Raw genomic sequence first — 27513 nt, 5'->3', positions numbered from 1 at the left:
TCGAATTCAAACAAAGAATCATTTTCATTATGATTGATAAAAATATACAATATAGAAATAATAATACACCACAAACGGCACTAATAGCGATATTCACGTATTTATTTGAATATTGAATACATTTTAAACATTGAAATTATTTTTTATAAAGCTTTATCTAAGCACATTCATTCCATCATGACATTCAGAATCTAGAAGAGTTAAATAATAGTTCTTTTTAGCTTTGTAATACCATTATAAAAACATCTATAATTGTGTTGCATTTAATCAATTTTTAAATTTTTAAATCAAAAATAATGTTGGGTTATAATGCGTCGTGGTTACTTGGGCTGACCACTGTTTATATGGTTGGTGCGGTTTCGAATTTTATTTATTTATTTAATTTTATTTTAATTTAACCGAATTTTTTTTTGGTCTCATATCTTGTCAGCTTAAATATTGGAAAAAGGAACATAAAGAGGAGGATGCCGTGTACTATTTATCCAGAACAATACGTCCTTGGTCACTGATTGTTGGACTTGCTCCTGATACGTATTATTTTGTGAAGGTGATGGCCTACAACGCGGCTGGAGAAGGCCCCGAAAGTGAACGTTATCTGGAGAGAACCTACCGACATGCACCACAGCGACCACCATCTTCAGTAAATATATTTGGAATAAACCCGTCCACAATTCGTGTAATATGGCGATACGTAGCTCCATCTCAAGATGAAGAACCCGTTCAAGGATATAAAATAAGAATTTGGGAGACAGATCAAGACATGGCAACAGCAAACGATACAACTGTGTATATAGGAAACAAGCTCGAAAAATATATTAGTAATTTAACACCAGGTAAGCATGATATTATTATTTTAAACATTCTGCGTAACTTTTCTCGTTTTAAACGTTTCTTTTCGGTTTCTCAAGTACACACATTTTTATAATATAACTTTAGTAACGAAAATTCTACACAAGCTCTTTAATTCTCTTACGAGATAAATAAATGTTTGTTTGAATACATATTTTTTTTTAAATTTAAATTTTAAGGATTTATGTGGGGTCTTCTTATTATATACTTGATTTGGTTATTACCATTACGACATCATTGTCTTCCGCTAATCTGTAATTTTTTGCAGGGAAAATTATAAATCTACTTGTAATGTGGAAAACGAACTTATATACTAACTTACTAACTAATACAAAAAGCGAATCGTTTCAATTAGGGATTGCATCGATTTTTTTAAAATTTACTTATAATATCATGTGGAATTACATTTAATCATTCAAAAAAAAATATTCTGAATCCTCCCTTCCATTTTCTCCCTGGCGGTACAACAACTTAACCAAATTAGTATTGCATAAAGCATGGCTAATCTGAAAATTTGTTTATAAATTCATAATTTATTCTCAAGATATAGTGTAGAATTTCTGTTCATTAGAGGATATAAACATTTAATATATTCATTACACTTTGGTTGAATTCCTTCTATGTGATCCTTGAAAGTGGTTTCTTTTTTAATTCCTAAGCTTTCTAAAACTTTGGTATTAAAAGAAGGTAAAATTCGATGTTTTATTTGTTGTTGGACAAAAATAGCATCTACACCACCCATTGCAGTAAACCTGTCCAATCCTTCAACCACTTTAACCACAACCATGGGTTGCTTTAAATTTGATATTTGATATAAGAAATGTTTCTGTCACAATACCAATATGAATTTTGTGAACTTTGAGAAAAATATAAAATTCATCTTCACTCGAATTCAAGGATCGAGCATTCCAATTTAAAATGTTTAGAAAATTATTCAACATCGTTTCTGAATTTTCAATTCATCATTTATTTACATTAAAAGAAATAAGTGCATTACAAGACGAAGTATAAGGCGTAACTGTGTTTTGTTTATTGACATAAGAAGAAATAAATGCTTTAGAAGATTTAGGCGTTAATTTTGTTGAAGAAAAAAAATAAAAAAATAAAATTATATTGTAAATTTACAATCGTTGAATCGACTCGTTGTTGTCTAAGTGAACGGTCTAAAATTTCGCTTAAATGCCATTTCACATAATTGGATTTGTGATTGCCTTTACAATTAAAAACATGAACATTCATCAGTGGTTTGATTCAACGACGACATTGCGTTAAGTTTGCAATATTATTATGTCATTTATAATGTTCCCAATGAATTTTGACAAGAAACACAAAACGCATTTTTTTTTTAATTTTCCAATTGTTATTTCATTTCGATTAAAGTTCATAGGAGATTCCAGAACGTGTCTTAGTAGACTTTTTCGATATTTTTTTCATAAGTATTACTTCGAAAAGTTTAAATCAAATCCTTTTAGTTCATTTTTAATTTCATCAGTACTTTGGTCATATGATAAACCTTGTGTAATGATTTGCCATATGAAAAAAAAATTATGAAGTTTCTAAGAAAAATACCGAAGAAGGCGTGCGTGATCTTCCAATCCATCAACCAAGACTTGACATTCTTCTCTTCGTCAGATTTGATATCAGACAATGTCATCCATGGAAGCTGAGCATCAATGCCAACTTCCCTTTCTGAGCAGCCTAGATAGCCGTGTGTGTCGGTAGCGATTTCCCAACTCGCTAAGAATAATGCTACGGTTCAGCTCTACCGGTGGTATAAATCCACCAAACCGGTAAGCCGTGTGGCATCCGGCGGAATTATTTTCTACCAAGACTTGATCCACTGGTTTCCTGTTCCATGTCGTAAAAGGCCACAAAAATAGGAACTCCTAAGTCAAGGTGTATTTCCGTGCCGAGGACTGAATGGCTGCAGGAGTTTAAACAATGCAGTCGTGAACGGAATATTTTGGGTTTTTCCCTTGCTGTGTTACGCGAAGCTCTGGCGTAACGAAATATAATGGAAATAGTTGATGTAAATTTCAAGGGGGGGGGGGGGGGGGAGGTTAAATTACGAAACAACTCAAAAGATTAGTACCTAATTTGGCACAAATAATTCTTGCTGTTCATAGGTTGCTATAAGGGATACTTTATGGAGGAGTGGGGGCTGTAGTGAGTGTTTGCTAACAGGGAGAATTAGAGACAAAATTTTACAAATTTTTGCGAAATCGAGATTTTTTGACAGGCACAGATATTTATTAAAACTAGGATATGATCGTAAGAATATTAATACGCGTGAAAAGATAACAAGTGTCTTTATTAAAGAAACTCTGAGTCTAATTGTTTGTATATATCGACAAAATTCCATAATAACTCAGTAAATTATCCCCAAACTTGGCACATACACTTTTTGCAATTCAGAGGTGGTAATAAGTGCATTTTCATTTTTCTTGGCGAGATCAGATATTAATTACAGAGGTGAACAAAAGGGCGGAGTTTGTAGCAAGTGCCTCTAAAACGGGGTGTTTATTCTTCTTATTTGCCGACAAACGAAGGAGGCTGGAGTATTTAGACTGATCAGGCTTTACCAAACAACGATATTGTCCGTAATGGAATATGGATGCTTCTGCTTCCGATCCGCCGCGAACATCCATTTCATTAAACTGGAAAGAATTCAGTATCGTTGTTTGCGTATTGCCTTAGGTTGCATGCAGTCGACTCACACGATGAGTCTCGAAGTGCTTGCGGGCGTCCTACCGTTGAAAAATCGATTCTGGGATCTCTCATATCGATTGCTAATCCGATGTGATATCTTGAATCCGATGGTGATTGAAAACTTCGAAAGGCTTGTCGAGCTCAATTCTCAGACCCGTTTTATGCCCTTGTATTTTGATTACATGGCTCAGAACATTAATCTTTCTTCGTTTGTTTCCAACCGTGCTCATTTCTTGGATACTTCTGATTCTACTGTGTTTTTCGACATATCCATGAGAGAAGAGATTCGTGCAATTCCGGAACACGTACGCCCTCGAGTGGGGGCTGTAGTGAGTGTTTGCTAACAGGGAGAATTAGAGACAAAATTTTACAAATTTTTGCGAAATCGAGATTTTTTGACAGGCACAGATATTTATTAAAACTAGGATATGATCGTAAGAATATTAATACGCGTGAAAAGATAACAAGTGTCTTTATTAAAGAAATTCTGAGTCTAATTGTTTGTATATATCGACAAAATTCCATAATAACTCAGTAAATTATCCCCAAACTTGGCACATACACTTTTTGCAATTCAGAGGTGGTACACGTACGCCCTCGAGTGGCCCTTAATATCTTTCTTAATATATTTACAACAGTCAACTATGAAAAGGTGTTTTACACTGACGGATCAAACATCAACAGGTCCATAGTCTAAGCTCAATAGAAGCTCTCCGGGCAATAGAGCCAGGAAAGTATCACCCGTATTATCTGGGGAAAATACGGAAATATTTGAGAACTTTATATGAATGGTCTTATTTAATATCGTTAGTCTGGGTCCCTTCGCATTGTTCCATTCTGGCAATGAAAAGGCAGACTCATTGGCTAAAGTGGGCGCATTAGAAGGTGTAATTTATGAAAGACCAATCTGCTTCAATGAATTTTTCAGTATTTCTCATCAGAAAACTCTCGAAAGTTGGCAAACTTCATGGAGCAATGGCGAACTGGGACGAAACCTTGATTCACTTTCAACGCACATCTCCGGCGTGTTGGGCTCGCGGAGAGTTTTCTCTGCACCTGTGGCGACGGTTATCAGGACATCGAGCATGTCGTGTGGTCGTGCGTAGAGTATCTTGACGCCAGGTCGAAGCTACTGGAATCCCTTAGGGCCCGAGGTAGACCGCCTGAGATTCCGGTTCGGGATGTGTTGGCGAGTCGGGATAGTTTATATATGCTTCTCATATACAAGTACATTAAACACATTGATATACAAGTGTAAAGTGTTATTCCTCGCTCAGAAAGTATAAACTCCACCTACAGGTTCGACACTAACATCCACCCGATTCTCACAATCCCCGTCCCTGTCCACAATCTTCATTGGAACTAACAAGATCTTCTCTTTGTCACTAACTTTTTCGTTCCCCCTTCCCTGTCTCTTTACCATCTCGATGGCAACTAATTAGATCTCTGTTGTTTTCAGACATTTTGTTCCCACATCCCTTTTTTACCACGTTTTCCACAATATTTACTTCTCTTTCATTCTCTTCGGCAATATCATCATTACTACCCACGGAAGACCGCTCCAGTCGATGACCACCATGCGGGCCACCCGCCGGGCCTTCGTAGCCTGAGGGTGTTTCCCGCGGACCCACACGGACCGAAGGATGCGGACAACATGGATATTCACCAACGCCATATGGAAGACTCTCATGCAATATTCAATACACCAGCCACTGCCGATCGCCAGCTGAAAGCTGAATTTTCGAGAATCCGCTACCCCGATACTACATTACATACAATTACATTACATTTACAATCTTTAAGTAACCAAAAGTTCGGAAAAAAGAAAGATGTTTTGACTTAACTAGCGTACAAAACTAATGAATAGCATTCTAAACAGTCCTTTTTAAAGGAAATATTCACACTTGAATGTTCACCCGACGCAACAGAACAAACTTTGAAGCAGTTCCTTGTTCAGTAGCGAGCAAAGTTCACTCAGAACTTTTCTGTACGTTCAAGTTGCCAAAAAGTGCCATGAGTACTGTAAAACGGTAAGAAAATAATAGTATTCAGATACTGTGGAATTTTTCGTGGGTTGGAGATACTTTGCTTCAATTTCAATTCGATATTACTGTATTTCTGTATTACTGTTCAAGCTTATCGCTGCTACAGTACCATCTTTTCAATTTCGCAAAAATTTCGATACTCAAATAAGCACGTGGCTCGAAATGACAAATCGTGGATTTTTCCCACTTTTCCGGCAAGTTTTCCTAATTTTTTTTTATGTACGAACCCGGTGGGGGTAGAAACTGATCGAACAAAAAAAATAATCATGCAAATCCGTCCATCCGTTCTTACGTGATGCGATTACAAAGAATGATCTCTGCATTTATATATATATATATATATATATATATATATATATATATATATATATATATATATATATATATATATATATATATATATATATATATATATATATATATATATATATATATATATATATATATATATATATATATATATATATATATATATATATATATATATATATATATATATATATATATATAGATAGATAGATAGATAGATATACTAGCTAACCCGTCGAACTTCGTCTCGCCTGAAATTATTTTTTTAAATTTATGTTTTCGGACAGCAGAATCATCAAACGTTAATGTTTCATTCCATTATTTTACTGATTACTTGGCTTACAATAAACGAATTACGACAAATTCATATCCAACACATTACTTTCGTCCCGAAGAAGAAATATCATCAAGAATTATTGTGGATATGTTCAATGCTTTTGTTGCGCAAAAACTAAACAAATGCACCGATTGCCATCTCATCCTTCGAGTCAGTGTATTGAACAGAGATTGTAGATCTATCTCAAACTAAAGGTTTGACATATGGGATGATGGATTGGATTGAATCATACCCGACTGGTCGTAGTACGACCGTGAAAATTGGCGACTGCGTTACTCCATCATTCATCGTGAGCTCTGGCGTTCCTCAGGGAAGCCATCTAGGACCATCTGATCTGAATTTCGCATTGCAATGCATGAAGCTATCATTCGTCGACGATTTCAAACTGTTTCATCTCATCAAAGATCTGAAAGACTCAAATATTTTGCAGTCACAGTTGGATGTATTTTCTAACTAGTGCAACGTCAACAGAATGGTTATGAATGCCTCTGAATGCTCCGTTATCTGCTTCTCTCGTAAACGAACCACGATGATTACACTATTTTGCAAGCTGTACTAAAACGGGAGACATCTATTAAGGATCTAGGAGTGTTATTGGATTCAAAGATCACATAGAATATACCCTCTCTAAGGCATCAAATATGCTAGGTTTCATCTTACGCATCTCAAAAAATTTTAATAACATATACTGCCTGAAATTGTTATATTGCACTCTAGTTCGCGAGTATGATGTTGTTGTTTGGGCACCATATTACCAAACAGATAAGGTACGCATTGAAAGTGTTCAGTGCAAGTACATTCGTTTTGCTTTGCGTCGCTTGCCCTGGAGAGATCCATTGAATCTTTCAAGCTACGAAAATCGTTGTAGGCTCATACACTTCGATTTGCTATCAGTCCGCCGTGATACACTGAAAGCTGTTTTCGTCGCGGACATCATCCAATCTCGAATTGATTGTTCAGATCTCCTACAACAGCTAAGATTTGACATTCATCAGCGTAATTTGCGGTTTAATCCCTTTCTCAGAATTCCTCGTGCTAGAACTAGCTATGGCTTTCTCCTAATACCAAGCCTAAAAAAGTTACGCGAAGCACCAAGCCTCAAAAAAAGTTGGAACGGTAACTTTGAGCTACCATAGCTCAGTTGTTACTTGACCAATTTCGATAAATTTTTCACCCTCGAATTTTGTGAAGTTTGTAGATTATTTTAAGTATATCGTTATGGCAATCTTTTAGGAAAAACTAATGAAAATCAGATTTTTCCCGTTCCAAGTTTTTTTTCGAGCTCAAAACGTGCCCTATCTGCATTCATGCGGCACCTGCATCGCGAATCGGATATTGAGAACTTCAACTTTACCGAGTCATAACTTTGTTGTTAGTCAACCGATCTTCAAAATTTGTTCACCATTGGAAAGGTACTACTTCCAGAAATAAAATGCACTGAAAAAACCGAAAAATAGGGTTATCTACCCAAAATTATAATGAAAACTGTAGATAGATGACCTAAGAAAAGATGAGACTTTTTACTATGATCGTAAATATCTCGAAATTCAAAGCGATGACCTATATATTTTTATACATCATTCGATTGCTAGTGATACCAGCTACAATTTTCGCTCAATTACCATTCCTACACAATCAAAAGAAAACATTGAGAAATCGATGAATTTATAAATATATATATGAATTTTTCATTTATTTTCACATGTTTGTATATAACTCGAAAATTAAAGCGATGAAATGTACATTTTTTTGATTCAAAATATTGAAATCATTACCAGAAACAATGTATTGATGATCAAAATTATATATCCGTTCAAAGAATCTCAAGAAATTTGGTACAAATACAGAGAATTTGTGTTATTGGGAAAATTTTGCCAAAACAACATGAAATCAAAACTTTTAAATTTTATGACATATATTTTTTATTATTTTAGTTGGAAATTTATTATAAACAAAATTTACAAAAAAAAACTGAAACTTGGATTTCACTGAAAATTTTAAAATTTTTAGGAAATAACCTAAAACTCTTAAAATATTTTTGTATTGGACAAACGATCTAAACAATTTTTATGCACAACACAAACGCATTTGATAACTACTAAAATTCTGGTTTTGTTGTAGGTTTGCCGTAGAATCTCAAAAAATAGATGAAAGATCGGAAATTTTAAAATTTCCGAGTTAAATTGCATTGCACAGTGGTCCGGATCCACAATTTAGGGGGACAAATACATTTGTGGCTTAACCTTATACTTTAGAGCTATGATGTCTTCAAAACAAACGATCAGTGAAGATAAACCATATGTCGATGTACATGGTATTAGGGTGGCTCTTATTATTAAGGTGATCCAAAACTTATTTTCCGGATGTATTGAGATAGAGGACTGCATTTTTCGGCAAAACTGTAGATAAACTTATATCGAGCAGCTTTGCTGAGGACATCATAGTAGTATCTGCAACGGTTTTAGTGTTACAGCTATTTTTAAAGAGCAACTTAGGGTGTTCCTCAAAAAATCAGATTTTTTTGCACTAACATTTATATTTTTCGCTTTTCGTGTAGGTATCTTTGAACATCTTTTAGAGTTTGTTAAAACCAATTTTTTAATGACTGGTGTGTTCAGGTAGCGTTTTCTGAACCGAAGTTATGAGCAAGACTAGTTCAAAAACAGGTTATTTTTAAACTGCTATATCTAACATTGAGGAAAACAAAAAAAATCCGTTTCTTGTATTTGACAAAAAATATTTTCGAGCATGTTTATAAAAAAAGGTGGAGGAGATATTTTTTAAAAAATTTTTAAATTATGTTCATACATTGGATTTTTTCATTGAAAAATATTCGTATCAGTCATTTATTAGCTATATAAGGTATTTTTGTCTTCTAAAGTGTCAAATTAATTCAAGTGCATATTCGGGAAGAAATCGTTCTGCATTCTTCGGGGAATGCAGAATGGTGTCGCTTTTGTAAAATCTCTAACGCTTCTCGGTGGTTGGAGGTTCTATCAACCGTGCATTTTGGCACCTGCAGAACGTTCAGCATCCTTTCGGGGATGCAGGACGACTCATTTCTTTATGTTTTGTGCTGTTTTCCCACCTCACCCAATTCTCAATTCCCTTCCATGTTCCTTTTATCCTTCCGTTCCCATCAGGAAGTTGATGAGAAGCTACGGCAAGGCACGAATCTCCAAATAACTAGGAGAACATGCCACTTGAGCCAATTAGTTCTGATAACATAGGTGCAGGGTTTCATTCAGTAAAAGCATTCAAACGAAGAGGTTGTTTTTCGAGACGAAGACAACTTTAAGCTGCGAATAGATTGGTTGGTTGGTGCTAATCGCAAAGGCTGCTGCAAAGCCAATATTCGGGGCGATTCCAGTTTCACAAGTACCTGAAATAGTGGAACTCACTTCACTGAGAAAGATGGCCTAACCGATTTGAGAACTGTTTCAATTTGTAGGTTACACTAGTTCATGCACTAGCTTTCATGTTTTTCAAAAATCAAACAGAACTGTTTGAAGAATACATTTTTATATGAGAATATGAGAGATATTAGAAAGGCATCATTACACAACTACGTGGAAAAAAACAAGTTTTACTTAATTTCGTATGATTTTTGTGCTAAATTCAGAATTCTACTTTTTCTAAATTGTTTACTAATAGAAAATTCAAATATTTTCGAATTCTATACATTCCGAAATAATTCTAAGTTTGTGATATTTAAATTCTAATATTCTATCGATTATAATTGATGTCGTTTAGGATAACGGAAAATTTAAGATATATTTTTTAGTTCTTAATTGCTAGTAAAACAAAAATCAAGCAATATTTTTTTTTTAATTTTAGTTGTTTTTTTTGACCATGGGTTAGTATTTGGAATTCGTATAAATTTACATTCTATTTCTTTTTGTACAAAGCCATTGAAATAATTTAAAATTTTCGTGTTGTCACAAAATTTATTTTATTAATAGAAACAAATTCTACGTCTCTTTGAAACAGATGAAATCAAAACGGATTCCAATATTTTCACTTTGATTTGCAGAAACGTTGGAACGCAATATATATCAGAAATTTTGAAATTTCCGATCTTCTACCGATTTTCTGAGATTTTACGGAAAACCTAAAACAAAAAAACCTAATTTTAGTAGTTAACAATTCCGTTTGGGTTGTGCATAAAAATTGTTTAGATCTTTTGTCCAATACAAAAACATTATTATTTTTAGAGTTTAGGTATATTTACCAAAATTTTTAAGATTTTCAGTGAAATCAAAGTTTCAGTTTTTTTGTAAATTTTGTTTATAATAAATTTCCAACTAAAATAATAAAAAAATATATGTCATAAAATTTAAAAGTTTTGATTTCATGTTGTTTTGGCAAAATATTCCCAATAACACAAATTCTCTGTATTTGTACCAAATTTCTTGAGATTCTTTGAACGGATATATAATTTTGATCATCAATACATTGTTTCTGGTAATGATTTCAATATTTTGAATCAAAAAAATGTACATTTCATCGCTTTAATTTTCGAGTTATATACAAACATGTGAAAATAAATGAAAAATTCATATATATTTATAAATTCATCGATTTCTCAATGTTTTCTTTTGATTGTGTAGGAATGGTAATTGAGCGAAAATTGTAGCTGGTATCACTAGCAATCGAATGATGTATAAAAATATATAGGTCATCGCTTTGAATTTCGAGATATTTACGATCATAGTAAAAAGTCTCATCTTTTCTTAGGTCATCAATCTACAGTTTTCATTATAACTTTGGGTAGACAACCCTATTTTTAGTTTTTTTCAGTGCATTGTGTTTGTGGAAGTAGTACCTTTCCAATGGTGAACAAATTTTGAAGATCGGTTGACTAACAACAAAGTTATGACTCGGTAAAGTTGAAGTATTCAATATTTTCTATGCGACGTTTATGCCAAAGGAAAGAAAATTGGAAAGCAGATAGGGCATATTAGGCGCGTGACAAAAACTTGGAACGGGAAAAATCAAATTTTCATTGGTTTTCCTTTGCCAATCATCAGCTACAAAGTTTTGGAATCAATCTACGAACTTCACAAAATTCGAGGGTGTAAAATTTATTGAGATTCGTTGAAAAACAGCTGAGCTATGACAGCTCAAAGTTACCGTTCCAACTTTTTTTGAGGCTTGGTATTTGGAGTGTTAATGAACCGTTTTCGAGTATTGTTCGCGTATTCAATACTTGCTCTGATGAATTTGATTTCAATTTATCTCGTAACTCCATTAAAACCCGTTTTCTTAGAATCTTTCCCCGCTAGTTTTATTAAGATAATTAGACGATATCAATAGTTGTTAGTTAGCTTTGTAGTGTAAATAAGGATAATCTAAGATTTCGTTATGTATCATTTGGACAAATGTTATCTGTTGGTACAAAAGTTGAGAAGGTTTTATGCCTGCCAGAAAAGGAGAATAAAAATCTTAGCTTCAGTGGGCTTTTCCATTGCTCCTAAATAAACAAATAAACATATGGATGGAAAAGAGATGACCAAGATAAATACTTTAAATTGATCCCACAAATTTCCAAAAGCATCCCTCGGGGATTGTTGTTTGTCTTTGCATGTTAAGACTTACTTGTACTGAAGACGTTTAAAAATTTAGTAGCAAATCCTTAAGGGTTATCGAAAGTAATAACTTAATTTTGAACGGTTGTCCATAACCTGCTTCACCGCTAGTGATATTACTTAGTCGTGTTTGATGAATGTTCGTAGCATGATAATGACAGGATCAATTTTCGATTAACGAATTAGTGATAAAATGAAAAATTCTTGGACATTCAAAAGTTCAAATTACCACTATTATTGAAGACACTAAATTTCGATGTTTCATGCAGTTTTAGAAGTTTCGGCATCAAAAAATTTTTTCTATTTTGGAAATTTCATGTACTCCCCCCTATGGTGCTTTTTCAAGATCGAAAATTGTCAAACCTTTATCACCGGGCAGCACCCCTTAAGCATGTCCGATTTAGGTCAAATTTTGCATGAAGGCTTTATTCGAGGTGCTGCTGAGCACTAGAACTTAACGAAAATAGAGTTGATCCCAAAATTTTGGCACCCTTATATATAAAAGCGGTAAAAATCAACGTGTTTTGTCGGTTACGTCACTTATACCATCATATATCTGGAACCAAAAGTCACAACCATTTGATCTTCGAACTTGATCAATGGCCCGACAGTAGCTTCCAAACGAGCCCAAGTTTGTTAAAATCGGATCAGCCATCTCTGAGAAAATTGAGCGCGTTCAAATACAACGCTTTTTGTCGGTTACGTCACTTATACAATCATATCTCCGGAACCAAAAGTCACAGCCATTTGATCTTCGAACTTGATCAATGGTCCGACAGTAGCTTTCAAACGAGCCCAAGTTTGTTAAAATCGGATGAGCCATCCCTGAGAAAATTGAGCGCGTTCAAATACAACGCTTTTTGTCGGTTACGTCACTTATACAATCATATCTCCGGAACCAAAAGTCACAGCCATTTGATCTTCGAACTTGATCAATGACCCGACAGTAGCTTCCAAACGAGCCCAAGTTTGTTCAAATCGGTTCAGCCATCTCTGAGAAAATTGAGCGCGTACAAATACAACGCTTTTTGTCGGTTACGTCACTTATACAATCATACCTCCGGAACGAAAAGTCTCAGCCATTTGATCTTCGAACTTGATCAATGGCATGACAGCAGCTTTTAAACGAGCCCAAGTTTGTTAATATCGGTTCAGCCATCTCTGAGAAAATTGAGCGCGTTCATATATGTTCTAAAAGTGCACACACACAGACATTTCCCGATCTCGACGAACTGAGTCGAATGGTATATAACACTATGGGTCTCCGAGGATCCGTTCGAAAGTCGGTTTTTCCAGCAATTCTAATACCTTTCTATAGAGAAAGGCAAAAAGGAATTTCGTGTGTTGATGAAACACTACTTTTTGATGAAAAAAGTGCCGCCGATACCAAAAAATGGCTTGATGAGTATTATCCAGACTCTGCACCGGGCGAAGCAACAATTCGTAAGTGGTTTGCAAAATTTCGTACTAGTCATATGAGCACCGAAGACGATGAACGCAGTGGACGTCCAAAAGAGGCTGTTACCGATGAAAACGTGAAAAAAATCCACAAAATGATTTTCAATGACCGTAAAGTAAAAGTTGATCGAGATAGCTGAAACCCTAAAGATATCAAAGGAACGTGTTGGGCATATTATTCACGAATATTTGGATATGAGAAAGCTTTGTGCAAAATGGGTGCCGCGTGAGTTCACAATCGATCAAAAACAACAACGAATTGATGATGCTGAAATTGAACGAATTGGGCTTCGAATTGCTCCCTCATCCACCGTATTCTCCAGATTTGGCCCCCAGTGACTTTTCCTGTTCTCAGACCTCAAGAGAATGCTCGCTGGTAAAAAATTTAGAAGCAATGAAGAGGTAATCGCTGAAACTGAGGTCTATTTTGAGGCAAAGGACAAATCGTACTACAAAAATGGTATCGAAAAGTTGGAAGATCGCTATAATCGCTGTATCGCCTCTGATGGCAATTATGTTGAATAATAAAAACGAATTTTGGCAAAAAAATGTGTGTTTCTATTAAACGATAAGAACTTTTCAGCCGAACTGTTATATATATATATATATATATATATATATATATATATATATATATATATATATATATATATATATATATATATATATATATATATATATATATATATATATATATATATATATATATATATATATAGATATATATATATATATATATATATATATATATATATATATATATATATATATATATATATATATATATATATATATATATATATATATATATATATATATATATTTAAACTCTTTTTTGCGTCCATGTATTTTTTTGTTGATTTTCTTGCATGTGAAGCAAAGAATAAAGGAAAATAATAATGGAAGCAATATCGCACACGAGCTATTTTCTGCGGTGTTTCTTCTTAGAGTCGAAACGAGAATATTGTGTTCGATTTTATCACAATTGGTTAATTGAAAGTCGAGCAATCCTCAAAATAACATAACTACTCTACTAATGAGATGACAATTGGTAATTCTCTTATTTAGCATAAATATCTAGGGCCCTAAATTGGTAATTCTCTTTTCTAGCATAAATAGTGTAACTTATCTTTTTCTTATTTTTTCAGGAAAGTCGTATAATCTTCGCGTTTTGGCATTTAGTAATGGAGGAGACGGCAGAATGTCAAGCCCACCTATAAAATTTCAGATGGGTAAGATATAAGTTCTGTTCGGTCATACTTTGCTGAGTGTTTATCTTGGTTTTTAAGAAAAATTCTTATCCACATACTGGTTTAATATTGCCTTTCTTCTTTTGAATCAATCTAATAAAAAAATTTCATTGAGCTTAATTTTGACACAAATTCATTCACAAAATGGACACAAATCCGTTCAGGTTCAATCAGATTGATTTGGGAAATTTACAAAAGTATACTTCAACACTAACATTCATTTTTTCGAACTTGAATGAATGTTTATTTATACTCGTTTGTATACGGTCCTGATATGCTGGAGTGCTCGGGTATCCAACAAGTAGTGTTTCGCTATAACTTGAATAAAAGGATGTTTGTAAGACCAGCGCTCTATGCATTGAACCACCAAACCAGGGTTTTCTCCTATGGTTACCCGAAATTCGCGACTTCAAAGATAGGAACTGAGGTTATGTTATGATGATAGTAACTGGAAATATGTTGTCGTTGAATTCTTATTTCTGTAATGTAAGCAGTACACCTTGCCATAGTGTTGACTTAGACTGTGTATAGAATGGTTATGTTAGTGTGCATATTTTTGCCTATTGCATTCAGAGAAAAGAAACCAACAGATGAAAATACCGGACGTTTTTAAATTATTATTTAATTATTTAAAGGGGAACAAGTTGATTGTAGTTTCAATAGGTAAACCTTTTTTGCAAAAAGGGGTTAGAGGAGATCCCCATTCGCTAAACCGGGTGCAAAGGATGAAAGAACAGTGGTAGACTGGTAGCCGACTAAACGAATGACAGCAATTCGCTCGTCGAATTAGTGGACCAACCAAAGGCCCTGGTTCGGGAACTGGTCCAGCTCTATGTAGTATGCCGACGGTCATATAGCAGCTCGACGCGATCATCGCTTTCACTAGCGAAAAGAGTAACATCAGCAAGGATCTCAAACTGAACTTGCTGAAGCTACGGAAAGCCGTAAATGTGAGTAAGAGGGACCAGAAGGTTCTAACAGCCCGAGCGGAGGGAGGCGAAAGGATGGATAAATTTTAGTTTGATGAGATGGAATCTCGTTGCTATCGTTTTTTCTAGGAGTTTATTCGATTATTTTTCTGCAAACGTTATCAAATCACTACAAAGGAATTTGAACAAATAGATTCTCTACCAGTAAATATGGTGCGTTTTGAGTTTCACTGAAAAACACATAAGAAATTTGCAACATAGTGTCTGGCATTGTGTCAAATATAGCGGCCGACGACAATTTGTATCGGCTGTGCTTATTTTGTATTGTTGAGCTGAACAGCCTTCGCGAGGCGGAGAGGACGCGAGAAATCAATAGCTAATTGCTCATAACGTCGAGCAATGTGTGTGCACTTAAAATTGTATCTGAGAATGATAGGGTTTACTGCATTGGTGGACGTGAGCAGATCCTGCATATAAAGTGTTCAGATCTAAGCGTGAGTGGAGCTAGTTCTATAAAGGAAAATGTAGTACTGAAGTATACGTGCTTTGCGTGTAGACGTAAGCAAATTTCCCTGAACGATGGGTAAAAAATCTACGTTATACTGCTTGAAAAGGCAAAAGAATCCGCCTCGGTTGCAAAACAATTTGAAACCAACTTGAAACAGATTATAAAATCGGATTCTCGAACAACGCATACTGCCGAATATTTTGGCATCAATTAAACAGTTCGTTTTGAAAGAGTGCATTTCTGGGTCTTAATCTGATGTTAGACAAAATGGTACTAAAGCCACTAAGGTTGGCAACAAGACCTACGTATCGGTAACAAAATCTTCCACAACTAACAGCCCAAGTAGCAATCCGCAACTAGTTCTGATACGACAAAGTCCAAACTATGTTGCAACAAGAGCACGAATATGTTTTTTATGTTATACTGGTTAAAACATGGTGACAGCAATGTTTCATCATAACATAACTAGTTACGAAATAGTTATTTAGGTTTCCAATAATAACATCTTTGTGTCATATTGAATTAAATATAATTTACAAGCTATCGTTACTTAATCCAAACATATCTTTAATCACAACAATGCTTCTAGCTACTAGTTGAAAATAAGTTTATTTGACTTCAATAGTAGCAACCCGTAACTAGTTTTGATACCACTTAACCCAACTGTGTTGCAACAAGAGCACGAACATGTTTTTTTATGTTATACTGGTTAAAACAAGGTGACAGCAGTGTTTCTTTATAACGTAAACATTGAACTAACTATCATTTGTAAGTTATCGTTACTTGATTCTAACATATCTTTAATCACAGCTATGCTTTTAGCTACTAGTTGAAAAAAAAGTTCATTTTCCGTTGCGAAATCATTATAAATACGTAAGCGTATATGTAAATCGTTACTGTGAATTGATGTAGTAATAACTTAGATATTATAAGATTATAACATATAATTTCTTCATTGATTCAGATAGTTATCGGTAGGTTTTCCCAACGTTATGATAACGAAAATGCAAACAAAACAACTTTTGTTGGCTCGAATATGGCGAACACAATATGGAGTCTCAAGAAGTGTATGAAACATAAATAAAACCAGGATAATACTTGTTTCAAAACTACTTTTTGCCGAAAATAGTGAAAGGCAGAATAGTCATTTTTGTTCTATGCACTGTCATAAACACGAAGAAAATAATATAGGGATTGAACATTGATTGTGATAATATTATAATTCTTATGATATATGATTTAAAAATGATGAGAAATCACTCTACTTGGAATAATTTTGAGGATTCTGAACATAGTGTTATTTTCCTGTTTTTTTTTGTTATATCTTTATAAACAGATTGATTGAAGGCGCATAAAAAACAGTTAAGTAAAATTTAATTCCGCTCGACAGTTTGAAAATCGTTGTGAAATTTGTACCTTGTATCAAGTTTGTGATTTAAAGTATTCTTCTGTTTTTTTATTGATGATAGAAAAGTGTTCTGTATTCATTCAATGTTTATAATGTCGATGGTGACTAAGTTTCAACTAGTTTAATTGAAAACAAGTTATTTTCAAGTTATGAAAAAATAAGTTCTTTCAGTATGACATTACAACGTAACGACAACTTATTTTTAGCCGACCTAACAACTAGTAGAAACTGCGCTTTTTGAGTCATGCAAGTGGTTAGATATTAGTAACAATCACTCAAATATCTGGTTGCAAACTAGTCACAAACAAGCTAGCGTAACAAAAATTGTTACTTGGGAGTGTAACACAGAAAGTAACTGAAATCCTGTTTCACGACTCGTCAGAGCAGAACTTAAAACAGTACATACGACTCATTTGATAAAAGTAGCCTATTGAGATCTGACCAAAGACGTAGATACGTTCGTGACGGAAGAAACCAAGTACAGAGTATTGTGTAGTGAACAATAGATCGATCTCGAAATGAGTGAACCAAACGAACAAAAGCTACCGCCGGCACGAAAGAATACAATTATTGTTGACTTCAGGCAGTGCAAAATTCGACCTTCGATAGGAGAACTTGAAGGTTTGCTTAAAGAGCAAATACATCTTGACATTAAACGTGTGCATTTGCTTCAATGCAACAAAACAAATAATGTTGTTTACATCCAGTTCTATAAAGAGTAGGATGCAATTCAATTCGCTAAAGACAATAATAATGTGCACTATGTGGAGCATGAAAATATCAAATTCAACATACCAGTATATATGAAAGATAGTGCTATAGAAGTGCGTGTGCCTGATATTGATAATCGATTCTTATATTCGCAAAACTATTTTCCCTGAACGATGGGTACGCATGCGCTTAAAGAGGCCTATACCTTCTTATGTGACTTTCGGTCAGGATACAAGAATCCCGTGCAAATCACTTGTTACCTATGACAAACAGATGGCCCCAGTACACCTGTGACAGCCACCAACAACAATGAAGCATCTCCTTCAACGAAACGTAATTTTGAGCTATCGTAGCTCAGTTGTTACTTGATCAATTTCAATAAATTTCACAATGTATTGATGAACAAAATTATATATCCGTTCAAAGAATCTCAAGAAATTTCATACAAATACAGAGAATTTCTATTATTGAGAAAAGTTTTCCAAACAAAATCAAATCGAAACTTTTAAGTTACATATATTTTTTTACTATTTTAGTTTTACAAGTTTTACAGAGTTTACAAAAAAAACTGCAACTTGAATTTCACTGACAATCTTAAAAATTTTGGTAAATATACCTAAACTTTGAAAATAATTATATTTTGGCCAAAAGATCTAAACAATTTTTATGCCCAACCCAAACGCAAATGATAACTACTAAAATTTTGATTTTGTTTTAGGTTTGCCGTAGAATCTCAGAAATTGGTAGAAGATCGGACATTTTAAAATTTCCTAGTTACATTGTATGCACAATGGTCCGGATTCACAATTTAGGGGGACAAAAACATTTGTGGCTTAACCTTATACATTAGAGCTATGATGTCTTCAAAACAAATTATCAGTGAAAGATAAGCCATATTTCGATGTACGTGATATTAGGGTGGCTCTTATTATTAAGGTGATCCAAATCGTTGGTTCGTTGGCTTAGTGAGCAAAAAAAAAACAAGCTGAACTCCATCTCTGGAAAGCTGACTTATGAGAGCAAAAAAAACCCTTCTTAATCCACCTAGTGGTGTGATAATGCCTTTCTCTTCTTTCATAACAGTCTCATGAAAATATGTTTCATACTATTATTAAATAATTTTGGACACTAATTTTGACAACAATTGATGCAGATTGATTCGAGTAGTTCACAAAAGCATCGAAAAAAAAATTTTTGATGCCAAAAGGCTTAGAATTGCATGAAACGTCGAGATTTAGTGTCACCCCGAAAAATTTTTTTTTTTGAAAAAGTCGACTTTTTGGGACTATGAAAATTTTTCTAAGTCCCAGAAGTTGATTTTTTCAAAAAAAATTTTTTTTGAGAAGACACTAAATTTCGATGTTTCATGCAGTTTTAAGAGTTTCGGCATCGAAAAAATTGTTCGATTTTGGAAATTTCATGTGCTCCTCCCTATGGTGCTTTTTCAAGATCGAAAATTGTCAAACCTTTATCACCGGGCATGTCCGATTTAGGTCAAATTTTGCATGAAGGCTTTATTCGAGGTGCTTAAACTTTTGAGCACTAGAACTTAACGAAAATAGAGTTGATCCCAAAATTTTGGCACCCTTATATATATAAGAGCGGTAAAAATCAACGTGTTTTGTCGGTTACGTCACTTATACCATCATATATCTGGAACCAAAAGTTACAACCATTTGATCTTCGAACTTGATCAATGGCCCGACAGTAGCTTCCAAACGAGCCCAAGTTTGTTAAAATCGGATGAGCCATCCCTGAGAAAATTGAGCGCGTTCAAATACAACGCTTTTTGTCGGTTACGTCACTTATACAATCATATCTCCGGAACCAAAAGTCACAGCCATTTGATCTTCGAACTTGATTAATGGTCCGACAGTAGCTTCCAAACGAGCCCAAGTTTGTTAAAATCGGATGAGCCATCTCTGAGAAAATTGAGCGCGTTCAAATACAACGCTTTTTGTCGGTTACGTCACTTATACAATCATATCTCCGGAACCAAAAGTCACAGCCATTTGATCTTCGAACTTGATCAATGGTCCGACAGTAGCTTCCAAACGAGCCCAAGTTTGTTAAAATCGGATGAGCCATCTCTGAGAAAATTGAGCGCGTTCAAATACAACGCTTTTTGTCGGTTACGTCACTTATACAATCATATCTCCGGAACCAAAAGTCTCAGCCATTTGATCTTCGAACTTGATCAATGGCCCGACAGCAGCTTTCAAACGAGCCCAAGTTTGTTAAAATCGGTTCAGCCATCTCTCAGAAAATTGAGCGCGTTCATATATGTTCTAAAAGTGCACACACACACACATACACACACACACACATACACAGACATTTCCCGATCTCGTCGAACTGAGTCGAATGGTATATAACACTATGGGTCTCCGAGGCTCCGTTCGAAAGTCGGTTTTTCCAGCAATTCTAATACCTTTCTATAGAGAAAGGCAAAAACAAAGGTCCCAAGGATTATTTTGGTGTTATCTCGACGTTACAGGCAAATCTAAGATATTTGACATAAAAAATAAATTTCCCATTTCGGTGAATTTTTGATGTGGAACACATCTTTATTTTCTATATAGGGATGCATATCAGAAACTAAAGGAAAAATACACGTAGAAATGTGGTCAGTTTTTAAACATTTACAGCTCAGTCTATTTTTTATCAATTATTAATATTATTTCATCATTTGATTGGAAATATTTTTAAGTTTCGATTTATTTTGTCTGCTAAAAATCTCCGGCATTCCGGATTTCCCTGCCATAGACGACGGTTTTGAAGGAGTAAGCGATATATCAAAGGGAAAGCATCGTTGTGATTGGTCAATCGATGCAAAAGCGAAGCTGTTGGAAACATGCGAATCTATATATAGAAGTGAAATTATAGCTGACGTTTCAGTCCTACGCGTAGCATGCTAGAGGTAGGTTGTTGCTAGACAGTAAGACAAAAAGTGCCATAGAATGATTTGAAGCTTTAACTGGTATGCTCTGATCTTGTGTCATGCAAGCTTGGATGAAATTCCATGTTATGTCGTTTCGCCTGAGAAATTGACAACTACCCCAGGATAAATTTTGAGTTCTTAAAACTAATTCATATAAGATGAACACGATTGATAATGAGAAAAAGTTTATCGCTTCAACTGAAATCGCAGAATGGTAGAGAAACTTATATATATAAAAATATATAGCTTAGCTACAAAAATAACTGTTTGCATACAAAACTTGAACACAAGCTTGGCGAAGAGAAGCTTTAAGGTGAAATGTAGTGTCATAAAATGCGCGCAAAATTTCATCCGCTTCAGTTGAACGACCCGTCGCACAAAGCATAGCAAGAAAAACCGACACATAGATACCAGAACTTTTTTCAGTGATTGAGCGCAGTGGGCTTACCTCTTGTTATGTTGTATTGTAAAAAAGACTGGACGTAATCGATTTTTGAATTCTTTAAAATTTTGAATATATGCTAATTCAACCGTTTTGGCTAGTGGTTACTCATTATGAATCATGAGTAATTATTAATGACTAACATGAGGTTATATCACAGACTAACAGACAGGACACTCAAATTAGATTCTTCAATCATTTTAACGGTCATTTCGAATATTCCTTTATTTGGGACAGTACTCACATGTGTCATGATGGCGCCACGTTACCCTATCAAAAACATTCTGTCTGTCATCTAGACTGTGTTTTTTTTTTTCATTTACCAACAGAGTTGCCATTCATACAGAATTACCTGTAATGTATTGATTTGTGTACGTCCATGTGAATTTCATGCAGGATACAGATTTAATACATATTGCCAAAACTATATACATAATTGTGCCTACTTCTCATCCTCCAACGCAATACAAAATCGAACCCGTTTTGTTACAATATTTACTTGCTTCTGGTCTGCCGCCACGTAATTTCGGGTGGAAACTACCAACACAATAGAAAATAGTCTAGATGAACAACGTTGAGTCAAATAAATGGTTACCTTCCAACATCGCAAAAAATTTGAATATATATTCTCAACGTAATCCAATAATTTATTGTGACGATTCATTTTCATTTTGCAAGCAGCTGATCGGTGTTGACAAACGAGGAGAAACCAACTAGTAAAAAAACTTTTACATAACACAAGGGGTGTACAGATAGTAAATAGTTCGCGCAGTACAATATAGATGGAACTAGTGCATCACGAAAAATTATTTTTATAAGAATTTACTCATACTATCATGTCTGTTAGTCTGTGGTTATATGTATTGACTAACTTGCTAACCATGTATATGCCTGAGTTTAGTAGCAAGCAGGGATTCTTCTTCAAAAGAACGATTGAATATAAGGGAACATTCAAGTATTTTCGATATCTTTGCCAGTATTCCAAGGTTGATATTTTAGTTTTGCTATGAAAATTGCTGCAATCTAAAATTATACCTATTATATGATATTACACAGCCAAGCATTATTGCTTCAGCAGTCGTTGCCCAGGTGTTGAAGTCTCCGGCTATCACCACCGGCTTCCGACCCACCAGGCCTGCGGTCACCTATTGACCATCCGGGTGAATTGACCATCTCGGTGAAGCGTAGCAGCTACATTAGTACACTCTGTTCACCTTCGTTATGGCTACTCCCTCCGCTTGCGTTTTCACCACCTCTTGCACTGGGTATCGACCAGTCGTTAAGATCGCCACAGTCTTGGATTCGTCCGCCACCCAGTTCCTGTTATCTACTGGTATGCGATAGGGATCCGGGAGAATGGCGACATCAATGCCCCATTCCGCAACTGACTGGTGCAGCAGTTGCTGGTCAGCTGCACAGTGATTTAGATTCAGCTGTGCTACTTTCATGTTGTTTTACTCCCTCCACTTGTTGGACAATTAGGTCCGCGAATGACGTGGTTTGTTGCCTTCTTCTTGCTCACGCACAACATGCAATGTGGCGTTCTTTCACATGCCATACGCCTTGTGCCCTTCGCTGCCGCAACGCTTGCAGAGGTTGCTACGGTCTGGGTCTTTGCAGTCCCACGACTTGTGGCCAGGTTCGAAACACCTGAAGCACATGTCAACCGCCGATGGTTGGTAAGCGGTCACTGGGCATACCGATCATTCGACCTTTAGCCTGCCCACTTTGAGGACCTTATTAGCATCCGTGGCCGATAGCTTGAATTTAGCTATCTGGGTGCCCTGTGGTCCTTTCCTCATGCGGATGGATTCCTGTGGGACAACCACACCTCCTTGCTCCTTGATGGCCATGGCAAGTTCTTCTGCGGTGGCGATTTCATCCAACCGTTTGCACTGGAGTGCAACCTCACTACGCAGGACTCTAAGTTCGGCCGTGTCACCCAAGACTTGTTGGGCCAGCGCAACAAGTTTCGTTCCGCCCACCTGTGCTCCCTTTTTTAGCTCGAGCAGCATCTCTTCCGTTTTCGTGCAACGGATGCTGCGAATCTCTTCGCCAAGCTTGGCTAACTTTGCCTCACCCCGCATGGCCTTGAGCACATCGGCGTACTTTTCTTTGTCGGCCTTATCCAACAAAGCCTCACCTTTGTCCCTAACCCTCCTCTCGGGAATGGGCCCAGCATCTTATTGGATCCTTTTCTTCTTGGCGACCTTCAGCCATGGTTGCTCAGGCTGATTCTCGCCGGGTTCGCTTTCATGGCTTGGATCCGGGGGTCGAGTGCCGAGGTATGGGTTGAGCCCCTCGCCACGTTCCTTCGCCCCATCATTTCCGCCATGGTCTTAACTCCATTTGGTCTTGGGAGTAAGACGTTTACTACCTGGAGAATCTCTGGCGCGTTTCCGGTGCTTTTTATTCCTCTCAATCGTGAGTCGGAGCGTAAAGTCGACCGCATCCTGGTTTTTATCGCTATCGAAGGTGAAGTACTCTGTTTGAGAACACTTCTCCGACTTTCCGCCACCCTCTAGCCGCACTATCAACGCCTCTTTTCTCCCTTTTAGATACGTTCACGGCCTTACGTAGCTTCAGCAAGTTCACTTTCAGCTTCTTGCTGATGTTGGTTTTCTTTTGCGTAAATTCGATAATCGCGTCGAGTTGTTCTATGACCGCTGTCAGACTCGGCTTGACTACTTCATTCCCTTGCATCCGGGACTCAGGATGGTCCACTGATTTGACTCAAACCCCCTTTTGCGAGAGGGTTTACCTCCTTGCTCGACGCCGATGTTGATGGTGTAGAACTCATTTTATATGGGTCAACCTACCGTCAAACCCTGCCGAAAATAGTCGCTATCGTGATCCTATGGTTACCTATGCGGTGCAGTGAGGCCATGCGAGGATTAGCTTTACGCTCAGAGCCGGATCAGCGCAAATCAGGAGAAGGGCATCTGAACCTGCTTCCACCCAGTCATCCCAACCAGGTGGCTGAAGGTGAGACGACGTGCCATAAGGCCTGCCACGGTTTTATAGGACGGAAGGCAGTTGCGGCATCAGCCTACTCGCCATTTCAAGCCGGTTCCATCTGCTTTACTGAAGGAGTAGAATACCGCAACTGTCAGCCCTAGCTTCTCAATATATTCCGATCTACCGTATCGTATCCGTGGATGGTATGGTAGCCAGTATACCATAGTTAGGACCTCACTGGCGTTAGTCCTAACGTGCCGAGTCGGCACTCCCGCTGGGCTTGTGCACTTTGAGCGGCACACGGTCGCTTTAGTAGAATTTGCTTGCGGATACATGCAGCACATCCTAGGCAAGCCCTACAACTCGCAGTTGCCAGGGGAGGGGTCGTAAAGCCCTTAGACACAGTCTTTGCTGCCCCATAGTGGACGTATGTGTGAAATGTTAACTGTTGACTATTGTTGTATATGCAGTTGCTCGGACACACCTAACTCACTCGGTAGGTGGTATTTTGGAATTTTTAGTTTCGAATGCCTGCCTTGCGAGCGCTAATTACGGCATGCTCCACTACGTGTCCGTAAGGCGGGATCACATCGAGTGGGTGCGCCAGCCGAGCCATAGGACGGTGTAGTACATGTCCGTCGGACGGGTTCTGATCGAGGGGATACATTTTCGAACGAGTAGGTAGGTCGATCGGTTGGTTACGGATGACGGAAACGTGTTCTATCGCTTTTTCGGACCAACTCCGGCTAATGCGAGGAGGATCTAGATGTTGGATGAATGTTATACGGCTACCACGTTATATGTGGTAGCTAACGAGCCGTGGCAGTGGTCGACTCGTAGTCGGATGTGAATCTTTTGGCCATTGTTTTGCTTGTCCTCTAGCACCGCGTGTACCACCAGGGTAATGGTATACGGCTAGTACGGGGATCATTCGAACACGAATGTGCGCGAATGTACGAACGAAAAACGTTGTGGTGAACTTTTTCTCTGGACATGAGAAGGGGAAGGAGGACGGTGATTTGATAGCTATCCAAAAACGGTATTGAACGACGGCGGCCATAGCCATACAGATTGTACCAGATTTAACGGCTAATAAAATACTCTTGTCTGAATATAATATAATATAATATAATATAATATAATATAATATAATGTAATATATGAATATATTATATATATATATATATATATATATATATATATATATATATATATATATATATATATATATATATATATATATATATATATATATATATATATATATATATATATATATATATATATCAGCTTGATTTTTACCTGACGGCAGTACCACCTTTTCTACGGTAAATAATACCGCACACATAATGCCTTCTTTGTTTCTATCTTCTACGTAATAGCTTTTCAATACGCTGATTGAATTTTTTTACTAAGAAATTGTCTTTCTGAATTTCTTCCACAAAAATGTTGAAGGGAAATTTTTGTCTTGTTTCTTTTTCAAGCGCCCAACAAATTTTTTACAAAGCTTGACGGAAATTCCAAATTAAGAAAATAGGGGAAACCTCCTTGCTCTTTGCTTTTATTTCAAAGAACTTTATGATCAAACCTCAACTGTTGAGTTCGTTGAAAAGAGAAGCAAACTATTTTGTGAAAAAGAAAGACATTTTATGATTTTATGTATGTAGAGTATCATTGAGTTGTCAAGGAAAACTGGGAGTTAGAATTGCTAAACTTCAAATCTTCATCATAATTTTCGTTGATCGTTATGGTATATTTCAATGAGTTGTTGCTTCCGTCAATACACATACACCAGTGTCCAGCGAAGAAAATAATTATTTCAATATTTGTTTTTCTTATAGGTATCACTCAATCGCCTTCCAATGGAAACATTCGAAAGATGACACCATTCGTAACAACTGGAGCATCTCTTTTGATCATCATGTGCCTTAAACTAGTTTTATTAAAAAACTGAAGACTTCAAAGAACTACTCCGTCCATCACATACTGAAAAAATCGACGATACAATGAACATATTTCTATAAAAATAAACAAATGGGAGTGTGATGCGAAATAAATTTTTTATGTATTTGAAATCGAATTCTCTTCGTTTATATTCCGAAAAGTCGGAAAAAGAATTCTTCTCTATTAGTTTCATTTCATAATCTCTGAACCCTTAACGTCTTATATCTGTTCCTTATGTTTTCAAATGATGAAGGATTTATATAAATAATAATTTCCTGAGTACCATTCTTTAATAGGTCGAATTCTCGAAATTACTCAAGAATATGTTTCTCGATAAAGAGACTCGTGTGAATTGATTAGAAATACTAAACGTAAGTTGGTTTCAGTTCCTTATGGTATAACTAATTACATCTAAAATCCTTTTAGGAGATTTTAACATATTCTAATAAATTTGTTGCGATCACAGAAAATCTATTCATTTCTTGTGGTAAAACCACAAGAGGTAAGACATCGAAAAGAATGTACCATTTCACAGAAATGGTAGAAAGTCATAAAGCAGAAGCCGCGGGAGGTTTTTCTTTCCGTTCTATGAAAGGAGCATCTGGAGACCAGTCTTTTGTTTTTATCTACACACTGACGAATTAAATTTCAAGATTCCTTAAGTTGTTCCTCTATTTGATTGTATTTGCACACTAACGAATTTAATTTCATGGTTTTTTACTTGCTTGGTCACTGACTCTATTCTCACTCCTTTGTCAGGTGATTGTGTTGGTAAACTTTTATACGCTGCTCTGTACACTGTATTTATTGTGATCAAGCCACAGAAAACAGACATCCAAGCTAGTACAGTTATTTTTAAAAACCCTGTGTAAAATTCAAATTTATATACGTGAAAATCACTAGCGCTACCTATCGTCAAATTGCGTTATATCATTCACTATCGCCATGTTATTTATTATACACGAAAACAAATTCGGACCTAATTACCATTATTCATGTTATTCCAATCATTAATCGTCATTACCTATTAACTCCAAGCTCAATTTCACTCATAGTTTTACTTCAAGTCCAAATTTTCATTACTTTAAAATTTCATCACAATAAAATTCCATGTATTTTTTTTCCAT

At 36.0% G+C, this 27513-nt stretch overlaps 1 protein-coding gene across 2 annotated transcripts in view; it reads left to right on the top strand.

Moving 5' to 3' along the window:
• Nucleotides 1-26517, top strand: part of LOC131440654 (contactin) — a 62532-nt gene extending 36015 nt beyond the window's left edge. For both annotated transcript variants that reach the window (XM_058612127.1, XM_058612126.1), the window contains exons 4-6: nt 431-833; nt 14444-14527; nt 26284-26517. In XM_058612127.1, the coding sequence (XP_058468110.1) occupies nt 431-833; nt 14444-14527; nt 26284-26396 (600 nt within the window). In that variant the 3' untranslated portion in view covers nt 26397-26517. The remainder of the gene's footprint in view (nt 1-430; nt 834-14443; nt 14528-26283) is intronic.
• Nucleotides 26518-27513: the final 996 nt, after the last annotated feature.

The sequence above is a fragment of the Malaya genurostris genome, chromosome 1 (assembly GCF_030247185.1).
Source record: "Malaya genurostris strain Urasoe2022 chromosome 1, Malgen_1.1, whole genome shotgun sequence".
Classification (NCBI taxonomy): Eukaryota; Metazoa; Arthropoda; class Insecta; order Diptera; family Culicidae; genus Malaya; species Malaya genurostris.
Note: the sequence above shows the minus strand (reverse complement) of the source record. Positions and strands in the feature narration are given on the sequence as shown.